We start from the raw sequence: 21,310 nt of genomic DNA on the forward strand, positions 1-21,310 counted from the left end.
AGATTAAAGGAGAATAGCTGAAGATAAAAATAAGAAAGATGACGTTTAAGGTTAACTGGAAGTTAAAATTTGACAGCGAGTAGTACAAAAAAGAAACTGGATGACAAAAATAAAACCACTAGGGAAGAAGTAGATAGATGAATAGATAGATAGACGATTTTAAATATCTTTAGAACAGAGAAGATCTTTGAGCTAGGATAAGAACCAATTAAAAACTGGAAACAAAATATTTAACAGCAAGTTAAGTGAGCAGAAAGGAGTGAACTTTTATATACTATGACGAGTGAGGAAGAAGGATCATTGTATATTATACTTCTTTCCATAAAGAATCATTGTCTTTCATTCTTTTTCCCATCACGTTACAGTATATAAACATTTACATACAGTAAAACAAGCTATGAAATGCAACAGATAATGATGATGTCTTGTCAACATAACTGGGAGCTGAGAATTTAACAAGAACTCCAGACCAAATTCTAACCGAACCAAATGCTTGCAGGCAAACTCTAATACTTGAGCAGGAGACGAAAATCTAAAGTGAAAAAAAGAAATGCTGCCACATGAATTTGACAGGGAGTTATGACTTTGACAAAGGTCTGCAGCAATGCGAGGGAATGTGGGATAAAAATGTCATTGAACTTCAACTTGGGTAGTTGAATTCCGTGGAAAAACAGGTGCCCCAAGTTTTCAATTAGACTGCTTAAGCTCTTGCGCTCGGCCTCACTTTTTTTTGTGAATAATAATCTCTACAGAGACTTGACATTCGGCTCATAAAATAAAAGTTCTTGGAATAAGTCATCAACCAGGGGGTTTAATGAAACATGAAAAGAAACAACAACAACAAGATATAGCCGCTCAATAATTTATGAGCAACAACTTTGGCCAATGAGCTCAAGTATTTATTGGCAAGGAGAGAGAGGGGGGGAGATTAGTTGCTGTTGGCTCAATAACTGAAAGACATTAAAAATGTTGATTTGTTGATTTTGCTTTCAAGTATATTTTAGTATTTCCGAATTAGTCGGGCAGAGAAAATTTCTTGCCTTTGGGCCTTAATTAAATCACCTGTCACACAAGTAAAGCGAGCTGACTGCAGTGAGCAAGGGACCCGCATAACGTTACTTCGCTTTGTTTTGATTTCTTTTACGGTTTGTCAGGCCCGCAGGCAGCTGTCAGGGCACCCAAAGCTCCCAACTGAACTCTGCCCTTTCGCTGAGTGTTTATTTTTAATACAAGTATTTATATACCTGGCGTAGGCGCAGCCAGGGGACGACACATTGGCCTACAAATGACGTCGATTGCGTTTGGCATTTAAGCGGCTAAAAAATAAACAAACAGCTCAGGAATCTGTGTACCGAATGTCTATATATATACTGTATATGTATGTATCAAACTGCGAAATATCTTAAGAGCAATTAAAAGTTTCTCGATGCAGCAATTTGGAGGCGCAAGAAAACAGCGAGCCACCAATTAAATGGCGATTAAAAATAAATTAAGTTTACTTTATGCACAACTTGTGTGTAGGTACAGTTACAACAACAACAACAGCAACAACAACAAGAGCAATTGTAGAGTGTATAAATAAATAATTAAAGCTTAACAGCTCGAGCAGCAGCAGCAGCAGGAGACGCAGAAGTAGTAGCAGCAGCAGCAGGAGACGTAGAAGTAGCAGCAGCAGCAGCAGGAGACGCAGAAGTAGTAGCAGCAGGAGGCGGAACATAAAGGTGAAGGTCGCTGCTGCTGCTGTTCCACAGAGTCATCAGCAAGGCAAGAAACTTAGTCAACCATATAAACCACACACACACTAAGACACACACACACACACACACAAACGCACTGTTGGAGTGGGCAAACGCTTCGGCTATAAATAGCCGCGTTTCTCTTGTCGTTTCGCATTTTTGATGCGATTAGCCTAAAGATTTGTTGGCATCTTAGCAACTGAATGCGAATGCAAACAAATCCGCATAAACACTATTTTGTAGGCGTGGGCGTGGAGCGTAGCGGTGGGTGTGGCAGCAGCCAGGCAGGCAGGCAACAAAAATGAAAAATGGAAATTAAATTAATTTTTAAGCACTCAAGGTGCTACTGCTGCTGCTGTCCAGAATAAAGCGTGGGCGAGCTTTGGCTATAGCTCTCTCCCTTACTCTCGCCCTTCCCCTCCCTCTGCCTTGATAAATTCTTTGCAGTAAATATGAATTTTTCTAGTATTTGAGCAAATCAATTAGCTGAGAATATTTGCTTTCATATAGAATATCTACATATGCCTGCGCCTGCTGGAACCACTCAAGCCGTGTTGTTGTTTGCTTTGCTGTAAAATTGAAATATAAGCGAACTTAAGCGAAATGTATTTGCCTGCTTGAAGTGCACTTGACCCAGGCACTTGCTCAGCAAGCATTCACAGCGCAAAACAATATGTTTTACATGCTCTGCTAACCCAATGACAATTTCAAGCAGCTGATCAATAAAATGTTGGAGAATATTTGCCATGGGGTAAACAGAGGGGTGGGGTGGTAAAGGCATGCATGCCTCAAGATACAAATTGGGTCTTTGGCCAACAAATGACAGAGACAGACACTTGTAGTCCTCTATCAACAAGCGAGCATAAATTTCGAATGTGTGTAGAAGGCGATGAGCAAATGAATAAAATATGCAAATCAATGGCGTATAGGAAAGCCACAAGAAATGCCAAAATATATTCAAGGCAATGTGAATCAGTCGATGCAGGTGGGCGTGGCTGTGCTGTTGGCTTGGCTAACCGTGTGCTATTAATTAAATTTAATGAATTGTGTCGGCGTGTTGATTTGTCGGGCGACACGTCGTGGCAACGCGGCGTATACGTGTTGCTGCTTGGCTACAAATTGAGGCCAACAACAACAACAACTTGGCTGGTTGAGGCTGTGTAAGTTGCGCACGTCGTGCCACTAGATCTTCGTCTATTTCCAATGCACGTGTTGCATTTATTAAAACGTAGCCTAGCTGCGCACCACGCGGCGTATGCGTAACGCAATAAATGTCAGAATCTCACATGACAGCTGGTAGAGCTCCACTGCTCCTGCTCCTGCTCCTGCTCCTGTTCCTGCTGCTGCTGCTGCTGCTGCTGCTGCTCCTGCTGCTGCTGCTGTTGCTGCTGTTGCTGTTGCTGCTGCTGCTGTTTCTTCCTTCTCCTGTTCCTGCCGCTGCTGCTGCTGCTGCTGCTACTACTGCTGCTGTTCCTGCTGCTGCTTCTGCTGCTGCTGCTGCTTCTGCTCCTGCTGCTGCTGCTGCTGCTGCTTTTGGCACATTTGTTGAGTGACGTCAGCAGCTGTCAGTTAATGTCCAGAGCAACCGCCACCCATTTGGCCTCTGCCCGTATTCCCCAGTGCCATGGCATGGCTGTTATTACGAGTTGCTCTCTCTTTTTTCACACATGCCATACGAAAATTAGGCTATGAAGCGTCCTGAGTGTGCGGGCGTATGTGTGTGTGTGTGTGTGTGTGCGTTTGTGTGGGTGTATGTGTGTGGCATGCGAACATATTTGTGCTGAGGTTCGTCCTGGCACAAAATGCCTCAAATGCGCAGCCTCGCATTGTTTATTTATCAAATATCCACACTCTGTCAGAGCCAAAAATCCAAAGGCGGAGGAGGGAGGATGAGGGGGAGGCGGGAGACAGCCAGCAGCGTGTATGTAAAAGCAACACAAAAGAAAAGCATATAGAGTATAGAGAGACCTACCGAATGCACACAAAGAAAATACCCTGTAATGCAAGAGAGAGAGAGAGAGAGAGGGGGCATAACAGGTGTGCCATGATTTATAGCTAGAGCCGATCTAAGACTTGGATAACTCTGAGGTTATTTTGCATATCAGCTTAATATAATATTTTTAAGGGCTTATTCTCATTTGCTGTTGGTCTAAACCTGATTATATATATTAAGCAACAGGATTTCAACATGGAGCGCTCGCATTTATGCCCTGGGGCAGCTCATCTGCCAAGGACCTTTAACACATTAAATGTTATCCCAAATGATTTCAATTGTTTTGCAACAAAATGCTGCAAAGAGCTGATGAGGCCGTTTCGATTGAGTGCAGTGTGAGTGAGAGGGAGTGGAAGAGAGAGAGAGAGAGGGAGAGACAGTGGCAGGGCTTGGTAAACCAAATGCCCGTTGCTTGTTAGCCTTGTTTGCCTGTTTCCTGTGTGTGTGTGTGTGTGTGTGTGTTTGTGTGGGCTGGTCCAACATGCTGAGAGCCGCACAATTAATTTGCGGCTTGCTTACCAAATTCAGTTACGTGTTATTTTTGTACTTTTCTCTTTGCCCTTTTTACTTGTCTTTGTCATGTTGTGTTTGCTCTTTCTCTGGCACTCTCTGAATTATAAATAAATCTGTGCATTCGACTCCATGGAATTGCAGATGGCAATGACGTCACACACACATCTCATTTATCTACTTTTTTGCCTACTTATTGGCATGTCAGTTGTGTAATGCTTGTTGAACCACCTGTGCTTCTCTTCTCACCTTGGCCCGACTGCACCTAATTGATTAAAGGCCAAGCGAATGGCCCATTATGAGCAGCCCCGGCGCAGATGTTGGCCCAGCTAATTAGACAGCAAACTTTCTGCTTAATTAATTTTGTCATTAGACTCGGAGAGATACAGAGAGAGCGAGAGAGAGCGAGAGAGAGAGAGAGGAGGTGTGCAGCAGACAGTAGCCAGCAGATGGCCGATATAAGTAATTGACATTAGTTTGAATAGTTTGCTTTGAAGAAATTGTTGAGAGCACTGGGAAAAGCTGTTGAAGCGCAGGTGTTCAGAAGATGCAAAGAAGATTGAGCAGCTCAGCAGCTGAAGGTATTTAATTATGATCGTATGAATCAGCATTCCTTCTATGAACTAACTAAGTTGTAGTGATAAACGGTAGAGTTGCCAAAACAGCACTCGGTAGGTGCTCTTGTCAATGTATCGTGATATCGATACTATCGAGTATGCGATTAATGGATTTACCAACTCTTGTTTGAATTAAATTTCAGTTGCTTTTTTTATTTAACTTGAAAAGCTTATAGATTTAAAAAGTAAGACAAAAAAAAAAAGACAAAAGTCAGTAGAATCAGATCTGAAGGTCTACGATTTATTTATATTTAAAAGAAAAAGTACTGTGAAATCTAATTTAGGCAAGTTCGTCAATGCTTTCATTGATTTGTGACACGGTATATAATCCTCTTGACCTTTTCTGCAAATATCATTATTATGTGCTCATTTATATTCACCTTATATGTATTATCAAAATAATCTTTGCTGTATTTGTATAGAGCATAAACTATGCAAATGCTTTTTCCGAGTTAATTGAACTAAGCAGCTAAATGGCATTTAGCAGAAGAAGAAATAAAAGATAAGACAAAACAAGAGACCGAGAGAGATAGAGAGACTGAGAGCTAAACTGAATCAAGATTTATGGCAAAATCTGTGGCAAGCCAAGATAAGAGCTTTGTTCTTAATTGAATAATAGGCCTATAAATACACTGTGTTGAATATTTATGCTGGAAATCAATTAAATTTTCCATGCCGTGCATGGATGTTGGCCTGCATTAGGGGTATTCATTTTGATTATGCTTTGGGTGGACCCTACCTTTTTCGCTCTGCTCTGACGTTACCCAAGTTGTCAGGCCATAAATTTGCAGAGACTGGGAGAGAGAGAGAGAGAGGGAGAGCAGCAAGGGCTAGCCGCTAGCCAGTTAATACAAAGACATTTGTCGCCATAATTTGACAGTCACATAAATTCATTAAAATATGCTATGCACAGAGCTAGCCCTGTCTCTGTCTCTCCCTCTCGCTATCTATCTGCCTCTCTGTCTGCTGCTCTTCCTGTCTGTTGGCCAACGTCTCATGAACTTGATGCATGAAAATGTTTTCTTGGCTTTCAAAATAATTTCATTACTTCATCACTCGCATTGTCATAGAGTGTTTATCTATACGTTATATGGCACACATATTTCTCTCTCTCTCTCTCGCTCTTCAGGTCTCTCTTGTGTTCTTTGAATGTTTTTATTATTTTCGTGAAAATATTTTTGCAAACACGTCAAGGCATTGCCCCCTGCCGCCAGGCAACCGCACAGACTAGCGTTTATTTAGTCATTTGGGCTCTTCTTTTCGCACCAGCCTTTTGCTGCGTTCTGGCTCTGGGCCAACGGAATTTGTATCTGTTTCAAATAGTTTTCGTCTTCTCCCCCACCGCCCACCTCCCACCTCCTACCACTCTTAATCTGGTAATTTGTGTGCTGCTTATTTAAACTAAACGCGCTTTGATATTTATTTACGTGTGATTAGCAACAATTGGTTAAAGGTTTTGCGGCTGCTGCATTTTCACATTTAATTTCCTATCTGTATAAATGTCTTATTCCGCATTTTTCCCCTCCCCCCCTCGCTGTTTATTGTTGCTGTTGTCTTTATTTGCCAATTAATTGCCAGCGAGAGCGCTGAGAATTCTTCATGCGCTTGCCGAAAGATATTTTCATCTGCTTAGACCATAAATATTGTTGCCCAGATTTCTTAGCCCTCTTTTAGCTTTTTTTTTTTTTTTTTTGGGATCGGCTGTCTGTCAATTGGTAAATTCATTTTAATGACTGACTGAAGCATTTGAGCGCTTGTTAAGGAATTTTCTACTAATTGCTTTTTCGGCATTTTGGTAAGAGATATCGTGACGGCCTCTTCCATTTCCATAGCAGCAGTCGGATATTTTTCAATTTTGGTTTGAGTAATTAAACGAGTCGATTGATTATCTATCAGCCTGTTTCCGGTTGTTGAGTTGTGTTTGAAATTTTGAAGGCTTCAAGTGATTTTTATGTGAGCTGGGAGGTGGAAAATATGTGGGGACTTACCAGGAATTGATTTATATATGTATATGTATGCTGGGCTTGTGCACCAAATAAGGAATTCCTGCTGTGCTGTCAGTCACAATGTGATTCGCCAGAGTGACAATTTATAGTCGGCTTCTTTTCATCTACTGAAAATCTTGATGACCCTACATCTCTTCCCCTCTCTCTCTCTCTCAGCAACACTTGGGACTACGTTTAGCTATAGCTATCTTTGTCTTAGAGAGTGAGCATTAGGGGATATGCAAGTCAAATGTGAGAAGGCTGTACATCCAACCCACACACCCTCTCAGAAAATGTTTGTTTAGAAAACAGACCCTATATATTATTTGATTAATATTTTTTTATTATTTATTATTTTTTATAAATTCATTATTAATTATTATTTTTTAATTTTTGTTATATTTTATTACATTTTTTATTATATATTAATTTTTTATGAATTCATAAATAAAAACATTAAAAAATAATAAAAAACAAATATTAAAAAATAATAACTAATATATTTTTTAATATTTGTTATTTATTATTTTTTAATGTTTTTATTTATAATTTATTTCCTATTCTTGATTATTTATTATTTAATATTTAATTTTGTATTATTTATTTTTTATTATTTATTTTTCCTTTTTATGATTTATTATTCATAAAAAAATGTATTAATATTTTTTAGTATATATTTTTTGTCTTTATTTATTTATTGTTAATTATATATTATCTCATATAAATAAATTTTGGTATATATTTTCTTAGCAGAGTTTGCCAAGTCCTTTTCCATTTGCTCGCTTCTTCTACAGGCAACATCCCATTCTTATCCCCAATCTTAGCTAAACATATTTAATTTGTTTACCTCTTTTGCTCTGCCTCTTTCTCCAGTCTACTTAAGCCGATTTGCTTTCCTTCGCTTTCTTATTTAAATGCTGCACAAATAGCGATAAGCATTTGCTGTGCTACAAATTAAGCGAGAGTCTGTTGTGCTTCGCTTACTCAAATTAACGGACGCATATAATTGTTTGCCATTTCTCATTATTAATGAGTGAAGCCCCACACCCACACACACACCCACACACACACACGCACACATGCGCGCACATTTAGTGTGCCGTCAGCTGTCCGGCAGAGCTTTAGTTTCTTTTGTTTCTTTGTTTTTACTCATAAGTCTCTCTCGGGACTGGCTGGAGGCCCTGAAGAGCCGAACCACATGCTTAACCCTTTAACAACAATTAAAAATATTACACTTGACCAACAAGAGCAGGTCAGGAACAACAAGGGTATCAGCTGTGTGTGTGTGAGTGTAGTTGTGTAAATGTCTTTCAATGTGTGTGTGTGTGTGTGTGTGTGTACTTTGTGGCCACTCAAGTGGCTGCCTTGGCAGGCAATTTACAGCTGCTGCTGCTGCTGGTCCTGCTCCTGCTCTTGCTGCTTCTCCTGCTGCTGCTGTTGTGGTCAAGGGAAACCGAGAAAACCGAACAAACCGAGCTCAACCACTAGCCAGCATGACAATTAATGTAAAAGCCCATCAAGTGCTTGCTCGAGGCTCCACATGCTGTAGCACTGCTCTCTCTCACCCTCACTCCCTCTCTCTCACTCTTTTCGTCTGGCTAGTTTTGGGACATGTTTGTAAATTAGTTGACTGCACTTGTTACAAGCTTTTACTATATATATATGTGTGTATATTATATACTTTATTCATTTTTCTTCTCTCTCTCTCTCTCTCTCACTCTCTCTATTTATAGAACCAAGAAAAGACAAGACTGATGCACAACAACACGGTGGCAATGGCACATTATCAACACCGAATATTGAGCAGCCAACATGCCAGGGCTCTATGCTGCCGCCACCCGGTGGTGGCGGTGGCGGTGGTGGTGGAGGCGCTGGTGTTGGTGGCGGTGCGGGCGGTGCTGGCATGCACCAGCAGCAATATAACCAACAGAACGATTCCAACAACAAGGCGGAGCGGCCCAATACTCTGGGTGGCAGCAACAAGCTGTCGCGGCGAGGAGTCAACATCTGCTACCACAATGAGCATTGTAAGTGAAACGAACTCAAACTGAACTGTTTCTGTTTCTCTATAATAAACTACTTAAAGCTAGATTAGCAATAGATCTGAGATTAGTTGCGGAAAATTGCAGAAGCAGTGATAAGTGATGGAAGTTGAATTAGCAGTTTGAATCGTAGTCTTGCATAATCAAATGTATATTTGATTCTCTTTGGTATTTCTGCTGCATAAGACTAAGAATAAATTATAAATTATAGTTATACTTAACAGCATCTTAAATCAGTCAAGTTTTGTTAAAGAAATTCCAATAAAACAAGAAATATTTACTCTGCAATAGCATTTCATTGTTGAGTGAAAACTTGAGTTCATTGTGCTTCGATTCATAATCGATAATTGATCAAAATAAATATTTTTATTAATATTTGTAGTGCTCCATACTAGGAGTATTTTCTAAAAAATCGACAAGTTATCGATAATTGCTACTCATAGATATCTTAAAGCTTTTTAAGCTTACTAAGCAAAAAATGTTGATGGAGTATTTTGTGAATATTGCAAAGAAACTAAGATTGATTTAAAACTGCGATAATAGATAACAACCTATAATATTCGATAAGAACCTAGAAGTTATCGATTGTAAAGAACTAGCTAAATCTAGCTATCGATATATATAGCATATCTATCATTATTGAACTATGCAATTTTCCAGCAACTAGCTATCCCACACTTCTCTCTCAACACACACACACGCACACACACACATGCATACACTACACACACTCACAGGCACACTCACACGCACACATCAAATCTCATTGGCTAGAAAAACAACAATTCACATTCACACTCACTGTCTCTGACGTCTCGCCTCTCTCTCTCTCTCTCTCTCTCTTTTTCTCTTGTTTGTGTTGCCCCGACTCTTGATTGTAATCGTTTTTGTAGATGGCGGCGAGGATGGCAAAATGGTGGGCGGTCCGCCGGGCAGCACACCGCCGCCATATGCTGGTGGCAAGCTGCCGCCGGGCGTGATGCTCAGCGAGCTGCCAGAGCCGCCGATACCGGTATCGGAAATTGGACCCATCCCACCGCCGCCGATGTTCTCCACGCCGAGCCCGACGCTCATCGCTGGACGACCGCACGGGCCAGGCGCCATGAACGATCAGGACTACCAGCAGGACTATGACTATGATGGTAAACATGATCAATACGAACACCAAAGCTCTCTCTACAGCTTTCAGCTCATTAACAACCGCGCACTTCATAACTATGCTAGTGCCCCATGCCCTGCTCCTCCTGCTCTCTATGACAGCAAATGTGCAATAGGTTCCCTCCCCCCCTGCTTGCCATTCACTAATCTGTCTTGATCTCCTCCTTGCCTCCGCAGATCACGATCCCGATCAGGATGAGCTCGACTCGGATGATGAGTATGCGCCGTACGGCGGCGTTGCTGGCAATCATGTGCGAGTCATGGATACGCAGCGTGTCGAGGAAATTCCAGCCAAAGAGCCAAAACCAAATGCAGTTCCTCTCAAGTCGGCGCTGAAGAAGAAGGTGGGCATGGTGGGCGGCGGCAGCAATGCCAACTCGGCCTCGACGCCCGTCACGCCCACACAGGAGCATCACAGTGCTGCCACTGCGGCGGCCATATCCAATAGCAACGGCGGCATCGGCTCCATGGCAGCCGCAGCTGCCGCTGCCGCCCAGCAGCAGTCGGCCAATCAGCGGCCCTTGGTGGTGCGCCAGGATGCGGCGGGCAACAACTATTCGCTCAAGTAAGTCCAGTGATGGCATTTTAATTGCCATCGAATTTCACTCTACGATAGTTGCGTTAGCTCTTGCGTTACACTTTGTTTGTAGTTTGAATTTTGTTTACTTATAAACTCTTCTCTCTCTCTCTCTCTTTCTCTCTACTCCTCTCACTCTCTCTTTCTATTTATATATACTCAAATATATATAAATTCATCATGCGCGGCGTTCTTCCCCTACTTGCGTTTCGTTCTGCTGCTGCAATTAAATTAATAAAAAATCTAAAACCCCGCCCCCTTCAAATATAATCCATTTATATATCCAATTATATATTGATTGCTCTGCAATTTCTTTTTGTTACCATTTGATTTTGTCTGTACATTTTTGTGTGTGCGTGTTCAAACACGTTCGACTGCTTCATATTCCGACTACAACAAATATCAATCAATCAATCAATCTCTACTCTCTCTATATACAAAACTATATCGAAACATACAAAAATATATCTATCTAAAACCCGAAACGAAATCAGGCCTATACTACGACCACGGATTAGAATATGGTAAACATTTTTTTCGCTAATTTATTTGTCATGTGAAATGTATGCCAAAAACAAAAAATGCTTTTAGACTACATCTATCTATCTCATTCACTCACTCACTCTCACTCTCTCTCTCTCTCTCTGTCTGTCTCTCGCTCTGTTGTGACTAAATTTTCGTTTGCGCCAAACTTAAAATTGCAAACTTTTATGCTTTTCCTTTATTTCCACTCATTTCCACAAGTAATTTTAAACGGAAATTCTTTTCGTCCTGCATAGTCCTTGAATTGCTTTGGTCCTCTGCAAGTCAACGACCTTTTCCCGCCCCCACCCACCCACTGCTGCACCTTCACAATCATATTTCGGTTATGTGTTTTGATTAAAATTTTCAACACAAGCGAAATTTGACAACACCTAAACGAGCAGATGAACACGAAGAAGAAGAAGAAGCATTTACACTCTCACTCAACAACAAACGTGGACACACTTTTTTTCGTTCTTTTAGCTTTTTTTTCCTGTTCGCTCTGTTTTCTTGTTTCTTTTGGTATTAAATTACGAACTTTTGGTTGTTTGACATTAAGTTTAATTTTCTCATGTGCTGCCTTTTCGCCTTCCATGTCGTATACACTTACAGTACCTCTCTATCTATGTATGTGTGTGTGTGTGCGTATGTGTGTGTTTGTGTGTGTCCTTTCTCTTCTTTTTTTGTCGTATGATAAAACTTTTCGTTTGCTTTAACGCCGCGTTGCATGCTACGATTGCGAAACAAGTTTTCATTTTTCTTTTTTTCTTTTTCAACACTGGGACTTCCTTATGAAGCAGATGACATATTACAAAAGCATGTCTTAATTTCATTTCTTTGTCGCATGTCAAATTAAATCAAGAAAAGGCCAGCGATGCCCACTAAAGGCTGGCAATAAATTGTTATATAATGTATGACAGGGGGAAAAAAAAAGAGAAAAGAGAAGGCTGAAAAGAGAGCAAAACTTTGACAGATGACAAGTGCTACGAGTTGAATGCTGTAGCCAGCGATGCGGCATAATCGAAACTCGATTGCTGGCAACCGCACATGCGAGTCCTCTTTAGCCACGCCCCAATGGCTTAAAAAAAAAAAAAAGAAAAAAAGAGGAGCCAAAGATGCGGAATATGCAAAACAGTTGCAGCAAAGCGTGAAACTGAAGCAACTGAACGTAAATGCAAGACATTTTCCACATATTTATCATAAGATGTGCGAGAGCAGAGCAGAGAGGGCGGGGAGGCGAAGAACCTTTCAGTTTATCACAAACAATGCGCATATGAATCGTATCTTCATTGTTAATAGTCCAGATGCATTTACAGCTGACGTCTTGGATAATGCGAGAAATATTCTTATATGATAACTGTGAATGGGCGAAAAATAATGCTGTAATGTTTCAAGTAGTCAAGATAGTATAATATATGAAAATTATATTAAAGAGGGTGATTGCAGCAATTAGTTATTAGGGAAAGAAACGAGCAGTTTAATAAGAAGTTTGTAGAGAAAATGTTGAAATTATATCAAGGCTTATCTAATGATAGACTTGCAAGTAAGAATGGTTTATATATAATGCTAAAAGACTTACAATACAATTAATAATTTCTTCTACATAAAAACTTTGCCTATCTCTTGAATATAATGAGCATTATATATGATATAATTACATCCATATATACACACAAATGTGTCTCTCAAGATATGAGAATCGATTGGCTATCCTTTTTGGCTATACGAATTATAACCTTAGATAGAGAGGTTCTATACAGAAGAGAGAAACTTGATCAAAGTTTAACACCAACTTACGGAAGAACTTATTTGTTTACTTAAATATTAACTTAACATTAGTTCTACTGAATATTTCCATATATATTACCAATACTGACGAACGGTTACCTTTAGCAGTTGTTTTCTATATTCAAAGCGAGAAAATTGAGAGAATTTAATAGCTAATCAAAAAGCAATTTATTTATTTAGTAAAGTTTTGATAGGCTGGACCTCTACTTTAAGTTTTATGATCTATTTAGTATTTTAATATTTATTGCTCCGATTGAAATACGAGCACTAGAAGCCCATGTTTCATATTAGGAGGGAGAAACTTGATAACATTTAAAAGCAACTTTAATAGGAACTTTCTGATTCAAATATTTTAATGAGACTAATCCCTGTCTTAAATGCTTTCATTACTCATTGAGTTCTTAACTGACAAACGAATTAGTCACTTCTTTTCACAAGCGAGAAACCTACTGTTATATATATTTTAGATGGCTATAAAGGAACTTATCTAGTTTCATTTTCATTCCCTCTTATTGGTGCACTGTGTTCAGACTTCACTTAAGCTACCCTAAATGAAATGCCACAAATAGTCGCCTCACACTGCTGCCAGTGCTTCGCTGGCCAAAAAGCCAAAGCACTCTCTGCACACACCTGCACAATGGACAAGCTAAAGCCTGCTTAAAGGCACGGCACGCCCTTTCACTGGCAGGACTCGCTTCAGATTGAAGATGACTTGCGAAAGGGTATTGAGAGAGTAGCAATTGCGTTGCATAATTCGCTTCAACTCGCTTTGCATGGTAATGTGGCTGGCATAGATACAACATATGAATACACACACACACACACACACACACACATATATATACGGTATATTTATATGGCGAAAGTGTTGCGGATGCGCCTGACAGGATATAGCATTCTGGGCGGGCTCTTTGGCCGTGCGACAGCTTTAAGTACAAAGCCAAGCACATCCACACGTACACACCCACACACACACACACTGGCACACTTGCATGCCTGTGGTAAATGTATGCGAATGAGTTGCCAGATGTGCGCACACGTGCCGTTAAAAAGAAAGCCAGAGAAACAAAAGCAACAACAAATTGCCGCCGAGAGCAGCAGGCGAAAGCGTTTTGATAGCAGGCAAAAAAAAAAAAAACAAAAAAACTTTAAGGACATGTGCCAGAGAGTTATGCAGGAAGATGAATAAATTAAGCGCGCTTTTGCTGCTGCCTCTGTGTGTGTGTGTGTGTGTGTGTGGGTGTGTATAAATCTGTCAGATTGCTCAAGCGAGATTGCAGAGATGAAAGTGCGTATTTGTTTGTAGTTTGACTTTGGCTGCATGCAGCTAGCTGCCTTAGCTTTGTGTGTGTGTGTGTGTGGCTTATGATTATATAGAGATAATGTTAATTGCGTAATGACACTGGCTAATGCACAATTTGTTTGCACTGAATTCCCAACAGCAGGCAGCAAATGTTCAATATCCAACTGCCCTGCACTGTGGAGAACAAGGAGAACACTCGGCCGTTTGTGATAAGGGAGAGCAGCAGCGATAGCGATGAGAGCGATGGCCAGATTGTCTATCGGGACGATGACAATGATAACACACGGCTGGCGAAGCTGGCGCGCAAGGAGTCGCTGTCGCTGAAGCTGCAGCTGCGGCCCGACAAACAGGATCTGATCAATCGCAACATTCTGCATCAGGTCAACGACAATGAGATCAAGGAGTCCAAGGAGGCGATCGGTGCGCGCCTCATCCGACGACTGTCGATGCGACCCACCGCCGAGGAGCTGGTCGAGCGCAACATTCTAAAAAGTGAGTACAGCGATTGGAAATGAATGGAAATGTGAAAATTCGTAATTGAATTCAACTTTTTGTGCAGCTCAATCACCCGCCGAGGAGAAGAAGCAAAAGGAGGAGAAGAAATCGTATTTGCTGCGCAAGCTCAGCTTTCGGCCCACCGTCGAGGAGCTCAAGGAGAAGAAGATCATACGCTTCAACGACTACATTGAGGTGACGCAGGCCCACGACTACGATCGACGGGCGGACAAGCCATGGACAAGACTGACGCCAAAGGACAAGGCCGCCATACGCAAGGAGCTGAACGAGTTCAAGTCCTCCGAAATGGCAGTCCACGAGGGCAGTCGCCATCTGACGAGGTAATTAAACCCAATCGCCACCACCGCAACCACAACGATTGCCACCAAAACCACAATTCAATCCCCGTCCTTGGCCTCAACAATTGAGCCAAGCGCACCAAATTGCCAAATGCCCAATGAAGTGTCACGTGCACTGCACACAGCTGCCGCTGACCAATCCCAATTCAAGCAGAGGCAGGGGCAGTGGCAGGGGCAGCTTCACATATGTATGCCACATGCCTCAGCTTTGCTGCCGCCTCCACTTGTGCCCCATTGTTCGTGCTGTTGCCACAAAGGACTTTTGCGTTTGGTAACTGCATTTTGTCGTTGCTCGTTCATAGTTTTTTCTTCCCTTTTTCCCGCTAGCTGCTGGCGCTCAACTTTTATAATGGCCTCTGGATTTTGTGGCCAGCTCTTCGAGTCTAGGCTTAAAGCCCCAGGCGACGCTTCGCTTTAACTCACTAAGCGCTTGCGAGTCCCTCGACTGTGCAGGGATGCAAGCAGCAGCAAATTAGAAAAGCAGCCAAAATGCAAGCAGCCGCAAATGGTCACAAATTTATGTGGCCACAACTCGAATGCCATTTCAGCTTTTTTCACGTCAGATCTGGCTTTTTTTCTTTAATTAAAAATTGTTGAGAGTTTATAGTTAGTATAAAATATAAAATTTTATATATTGTACTTCTACATTATTCAACATCTACAAAAAAAAATTGTAAAAGCGTTGCCAGATGGCAGCTTTTATTCATTATCACAAAATTGCGTTGCCACCTAGTTGAAAAATTAGTTATCTCTATTAAAGTTAGCTCTGCTTTACCTGAATAAAAAAACCATGATATATAAACCAATTCCCAGGTCCTGCTCGCCTAATCATATTCCACCCACACACACACACACACACATACAACTGTGCAGTATTGCAAAGTTTTGCACAGCAACTGAAACTAATCTCAACTTTTCTTTTGGTTTTTTTACCTTTGCAGATTCCATAGGCCATGACGATTGCAATGGCAGCAACTTTCCAACAAATTACAACAACAACCCAAACAATTGTATTTTGTGCAGCAACCAATTGTCAACAAATATTTAAAAGCAAAACATTAAAAAAAAAAGGAAGAAAGAAAAGAAGAAAATCACAAAAAAAAAAAAACTAAAAAAAAAGAAAAAATAAAAAAGCGTTGAAACACAATAAGAAGAAGAAAAAAGTAATGCAAAAAAAAAAAAAGAAGATTATAATAAATATATAAAAACAATTTTCAAATGGCATGAAATAGTTAAAAGAAGAAGAAGAAGAGAAGGAAGCAAATCAAATTGAGCAGTTTTAATTATTAGGATCTTCTGTTAAATGCGAATTCCGCTTTGGTTTTCTAATTTTAAGTTCTATTCTGTACGTAGTATTTCCTGTGTTGAACTCTTCGATTATATCATAATACTTTGTTAATTGTGTGTAAATAAATTCTTTTCGATACGGCCCCTTCCCCTACCCTTCCCTTTTCGGAAATATGCAAATCAAAATATGTGAAATTCGTCTTTTGTGTAGATGGTTTTTTTTTTATTAAGTCGATTTGTTAATACTTCAGTCAAGGCAATTATGTATTATATTATATAACAGAGAGCAAATATGTTTACACTAAATTATATTCAACCAACAACAATAACAACAACAGCAAACAAGTCAAGCAAAACTAACAACAATTTCAATGAGAGAGAAAGAGAAATTCTTAAATTTTAAGCAACAATTTTACTTTTACTGCTGATTTCCATAAATTTTTAGATTTTCGAATTAAGCAAAATATAAATAAAATACGAAAAAACAAAACCGCAAATATTATTATAAATTATGCAAGAAATGCGAACAGTTCTAAAGAATATAATATATATTTTTAAATTTATTATTATTGTAAAAAGCTTAAAAACATAGAGAAAACAAAAACTAACCATAACAAAAAAATTATTTAAAAATAAATTCAAATATTTTGAAAGACATTCGAGCAAATGATTCTTATTAATTTATTTCAGTTCATATTTAGTTAGTATGTCCACATCCTCTCCTCCCCCGTCCCCCTTTTTGATTTGTATATAACATGTACATACATATCGCCAAATTGCGTTAAGAACATAAAGAACTTATCGATAACCGATAGGTAATGCCATGAACTAACATGCACACACTCGAAACTCTAGAACACAGTGAAAAAGGCAAAGCAAAGTAAAAAAGAGAAGAAAAAAAAAAGCTCAAATGTTAAGTAAAGTAAAGCAGATTGATAACATTTCTATTTAAATATGGCAACAAAATATCAGGAATAACAAACTGAAGCAAGTTGGACCCAGATTGATGATTTTTCTAGTGAACAAAACACAACGGTAACAATTTATAAAACGTAAGATTTTAGAGGCAGAAGGAACCAAAAGAAATATAAAAAAAATAAAAAAAACAAAAAGAAAAAAAAATAAATAAAAAGAAAGCATCAACAACAAATGTTGCATGCAAATATCTATTTTGTAAAGCAAATTGCGAATAGTTACGAAACATTTAAATTGAGATACTGAAACTTTTACTCCAGCATTCAAATAGTTACGAATAATCCAAAATGAAAATGAACAAAAATTCCTAATTGTAAAAAATTTGCAGAAAATGAAGAGAGGAAACAACAAATGCGAAAAACTAAATGCAAATTGAAATGCTCGCGCGTGCTCGTGAATATCTTAAATTTAATGGTAAACCAAAATAATGATACAAAATAAAAAGCAGTTTCAAAGGACATTTAGCATGAAATGTATTTCATGATTAAGCTCTAAATAAAATAATAAGAAGAAATGGGAAAAACAGAAGAAGAAAAAACAAATACAAAGCAAATGCGAACTTAGTTTAAAGATAAATTGGCGCTTCCTTTGCAAGTTTCATATTTCTAAAGCAAAACACACACACACAGATACAAACAATTTTAAAATAGACTAAAGTAAACGATGAGTAAAATAAAACTTGTTTCAGGTCAGTCAACAACAGTTTTTGGCTCAGTTAGCAAAGCTTTTGCTTGATTTTGAGTGACTTGGCCCAGAATCGATATCGACATAGTATATTGGCAACTCTGTCTATCCCAACTCTCTGTCTTTAGCTTCAAAGCGTTGCATTGTCAGAGTTAAGCAATATTAATTGCAACTATATATATATATATACACATGATATATACATTAAATATCTATACAAACTATATATAGTATATATATGTATACAACTATTTATATGAGATGAGGAAGCATGCTATATACATACAACTATCAATATGGTATAGCATAATTTACACTTTTTCTATCGAGTCGATTTATAGTGTACTATAAACAACAACAACAACAACAACAACATGAGGAGCCCCTGCGTTGATTGAGAGCCTACCTATCCAAAACTATCGAAAAGTTTCGTTTTGTGTACAGCATTTCACACTGTCCTTTCGCATTCTGTTCACAAAACTCTAACAAAAAGAATAAAAATTTACAAAAATTTTGCAGTTGCAAAAAAATGAACAACAAATAAATGAAAATGAAAATGAAATGTAGCAATAATACGAACACCACAAGAAAAAACAAAGCAAGCAGCAGCGAGAGCCAGCAGCTATTAGCACTTGGTAAGATCTTAAGAAAAGAAAAAGAAAACAAAGAAATTGAAAATTTGTAAACGCCTCTTAAAGGGCAGCAGCCGTTGTGAAGATTTGCAGAACGACACGTTAAGTAACTTAGCAAATTAAGCTTAGCAGAAAGAAAACACAGAATGAAACTGTAAGAACAACAACAGCAAAAAAAAAAAAAAAAAAAGACAAAAAAGATATTGAATAATAATCACCGAAAAATTGAGATTTAATAAAGATTTAATTACTTAAAAAAAAGAAGCGAACTAATTTGTTTAATTCGGTTAATAATAGAAGGAAAAGGGAAGACTTTTAGTGTAGCATATTTATAAATAGATCTCAGATATGCTAAAATGCCTCTCAAAAATTAGCATATATAAATAAATAACAAAAGGGCATATGAACGTTGATCCTAACTATCTCAACCATTTATACATGATAAATATATAGATGAACAAGATTTAAAGACTAATGCCTGATTCCGGGAGTATACAAAGCTAGGTTTATCAGACTATGGAGTTATATAGAGCTGAAGAACTCCACAGTTAAATGTCTTCATGGTGCCATGAGTCTAAGGTAAGTGTATTTATTTGTATTTAATCTATATAGACAGGGAAACATGGGCTTATTTCAGTTTCAGTAAAATTTTAAGGGATAGCAAAAATAAATAGTTATAGCTATAGATATTTCTTTGCTTCTTTGGAGATACGTAAACGTTTTGGTATCTTTTGCTCTTTGCCCTTCAATATTATATACCAATGAAAATAGGGTATTATGACAATTTAAAGAGGTTACATTAATTATTAGGTCAAACTGCATTTGATTGAGTAATAGTCAGATTTTAAGGAATTTGCTATACGTATGAAGTATTCCAGTAATATACATCAATATAAACTATTCCTGTCACAAGCTAATTTCTACTCCATTAATAGACCAGTATGAAGAGAGTTTCCAAATTGTATTTAGCAGCCATTAGCCCCTCCCATTATCAAAGAAAACACAAAATATTATTAGCAAGACAATCGGGGTACTTATAGATTTAATACAACTTGCATTGCATGTGCGTGTCTATGTATGATTGTGAGTGTGTAAGTGTGTGTATGTATGTATGTGTGTGTGTGTGTGTAAAAGAGAAACTTAGTTATCCATCTCGCTATCGCACATAATATTGAAACGTGCGCGAATCGCCTCGACGCTGTCACAGCTATTGATCACATCGGCCACGTGCTGGGTGCCCGCCTCGAGGAGGCCCTCGATGTTGAGATAGTCGGCCGCCATGATTAGCTCAAAGATGGTCGCGTCACTGGCATTCGATTCGCGGATTATGTTGTCGAATACGTCACGGTCCTGCTGCAACCTGGTCTTCTCATCAGCGGACCTCTGGATGCCCTGGATGGCGTGACACCAGCTGAGCACCAGCTTAAATATCTCCGAGCTAACACGGTCCAGCGGCATGATATTGGCATCATCATCATCGCTGCTTCTGAGCTCACCGTGCTCCGTCTGCAGCCAGTTGTGTGTCAATCCCATTTGCTGGGCCAACTTGAGGCTCACGTTGAACAAGACGCCATCGCTCGTCCTCATTTCCAGCACTTCTGGTTGGTGCGACATATTGCCAAACTATAATAATAACTATAATAGAATGTGCTCCTTAGCTCGTTGCCGACGAAAAAGAATATGAATTTCGTATTTTGCGCAGGGTTGACAGGAGAAGGCCCGGCCTGCTTGGCAGTGCTGCCAGCATTTTCAAGGCATGCAAGCTCTAGACTTAAATAGTCTAGACTGCTGCTGCCTAGCAGCATACCTGGCTACAACTCTGTCTAATTTAGTTGTCAGCCCAAAAGTAGGCAATGCCAATTGCGAGTTGACTCTGTTGCCTAACAGTCGGATGACGTGTTGAGCTGCTCGTTGGCATTCCATTGAATTCATTCATGAATTCCGTCGCGTTCTGCTGCCACTGGCACTTCACGTGCCAACGGAGCGGAGCAGAGCAAGTGCGTCTTTGTATCTTGGCAAATGTATCTGCGTACGTGCCCGACTCGACTCTCTGGACAGCAATTCAGACTCAACACACAGTCGCTCAGCCTCAGGTGAGGCAACAACAGCAACAACAACAACAACAACAGCAACAACAGCAACGACACCAATCACAATCATCATAAGGCCGTCGCCATCGCAGTTGATTATGATGAGCTCGACTCGTAGTTGTTGTTGTTGGCTTTTGGCTTGAAGTGTTTGCTGCTTGGCTCCATCTGGCCCATCTACCCATCTGCCATCTCCCATCTTTCTTGGGTTTCATCTCTCTCTCTGTGTGTGTGTGTTTGTGTGCCTGCCTCCGTCTGCTTTCCTTTGCGAAAGTTTATCATTGCGGCAAGATTCTAACATTTTTGTGTGCATTCCACTTTGGTGCGTTTGTCGGATTTCTCAAGAGTTTGCCTTTTGCCACGCTCATAAAACGTACTCGAACTCATTAAAACGCGCACTCTGATAACCGAAATGGCCAACTTGGACGCTCGAATGATGCGGACGGAACGAGTTGGCGACGTGTTTTGCATGTGCGTTCTTAAACCTGGCTGATTTATTTGATGGCCATTTGTTGCTGTTGTGCTCTGACTCTGACTCTGACTGAGACTCTGACTCTGAC

The 21,310-nt window shown here is 39.5% G+C and overlaps 2 protein-coding genes across 12 annotated transcripts in view; one reads left to right on the forward strand and one right to left on the reverse strand.

Annotated features, from left to right (window-relative positions):
- The window catches only part of LOC108651991 (uncharacterized), a 116,548-nt gene extending 97,716 nt beyond the window's left edge, over nucleotides 1-18,832 (forward strand). For 7 of the 11 annotated variants that reach the window (XM_089258921.1, XM_089258920.1, XM_089258916.1 and 4 more), the window contains 7 exons: nucleotides 8,575-8,868; nucleotides 9,777-10,025; nucleotides 10,219-10,606; nucleotides 11,113-11,142; nucleotides 14,371-14,723; nucleotides 14,791-15,067; nucleotides 16,027-18,832. In XM_089258921.1, the coding sequence (XP_089115047.1) occupies nucleotides 8,575-8,868; nucleotides 9,777-10,025; nucleotides 10,219-10,606; nucleotides 11,113-11,142; nucleotides 14,371-14,723; nucleotides 14,791-15,067; nucleotides 16,027-16,042 (1,607 nt within the window). In that variant the 3' untranslated portion in view covers nucleotides 16,043-18,832. The remainder of the gene's footprint in view (nucleotides 1-8,574; nucleotides 8,869-9,776; nucleotides 10,026-10,218; nucleotides 10,607-11,112; nucleotides 11,143-14,370; nucleotides 14,724-14,790; nucleotides 15,068-16,026) is intronic. The other 4 variants (XM_018101963.3, XM_018101967.3, XM_018101966.3 and 1 more) reach the window with 4 other exon arrangements.
- An 890-nt stretch (nucleotides 18,833-19,722) lies between these two features.
- Nucleotides 19,723-20,369, reverse strand: LOC108651993 (S-phase kinase-associated protein 1). Its single transcript, XM_018101972.3, has one exon. The coding sequence runs from the start codon at nucleotides 20,275-20,277 to the stop codon at nucleotides 19,804-19,806; it is 474 nt and encodes a 157-aa protein (XP_017957461.1). The 5' UTR covers nucleotides 20,278-20,369; the 3' UTR covers nucleotides 19,723-19,803.
- Nucleotides 20,370-21,310: the final 941 nt, after the last annotated feature.

This window comes from Drosophila navojoa, chromosome 4 (genome assembly GCF_054131105.1).
Source record: "Drosophila navojoa isolate 15081-1374.11 chromosome 4, UAZ_NAV_1.0, whole genome shotgun sequence".
NCBI classification, from domain to species: domain Eukaryota; kingdom Metazoa; phylum Arthropoda; class Insecta; order Diptera; family Drosophilidae; genus Drosophila; species Drosophila navojoa.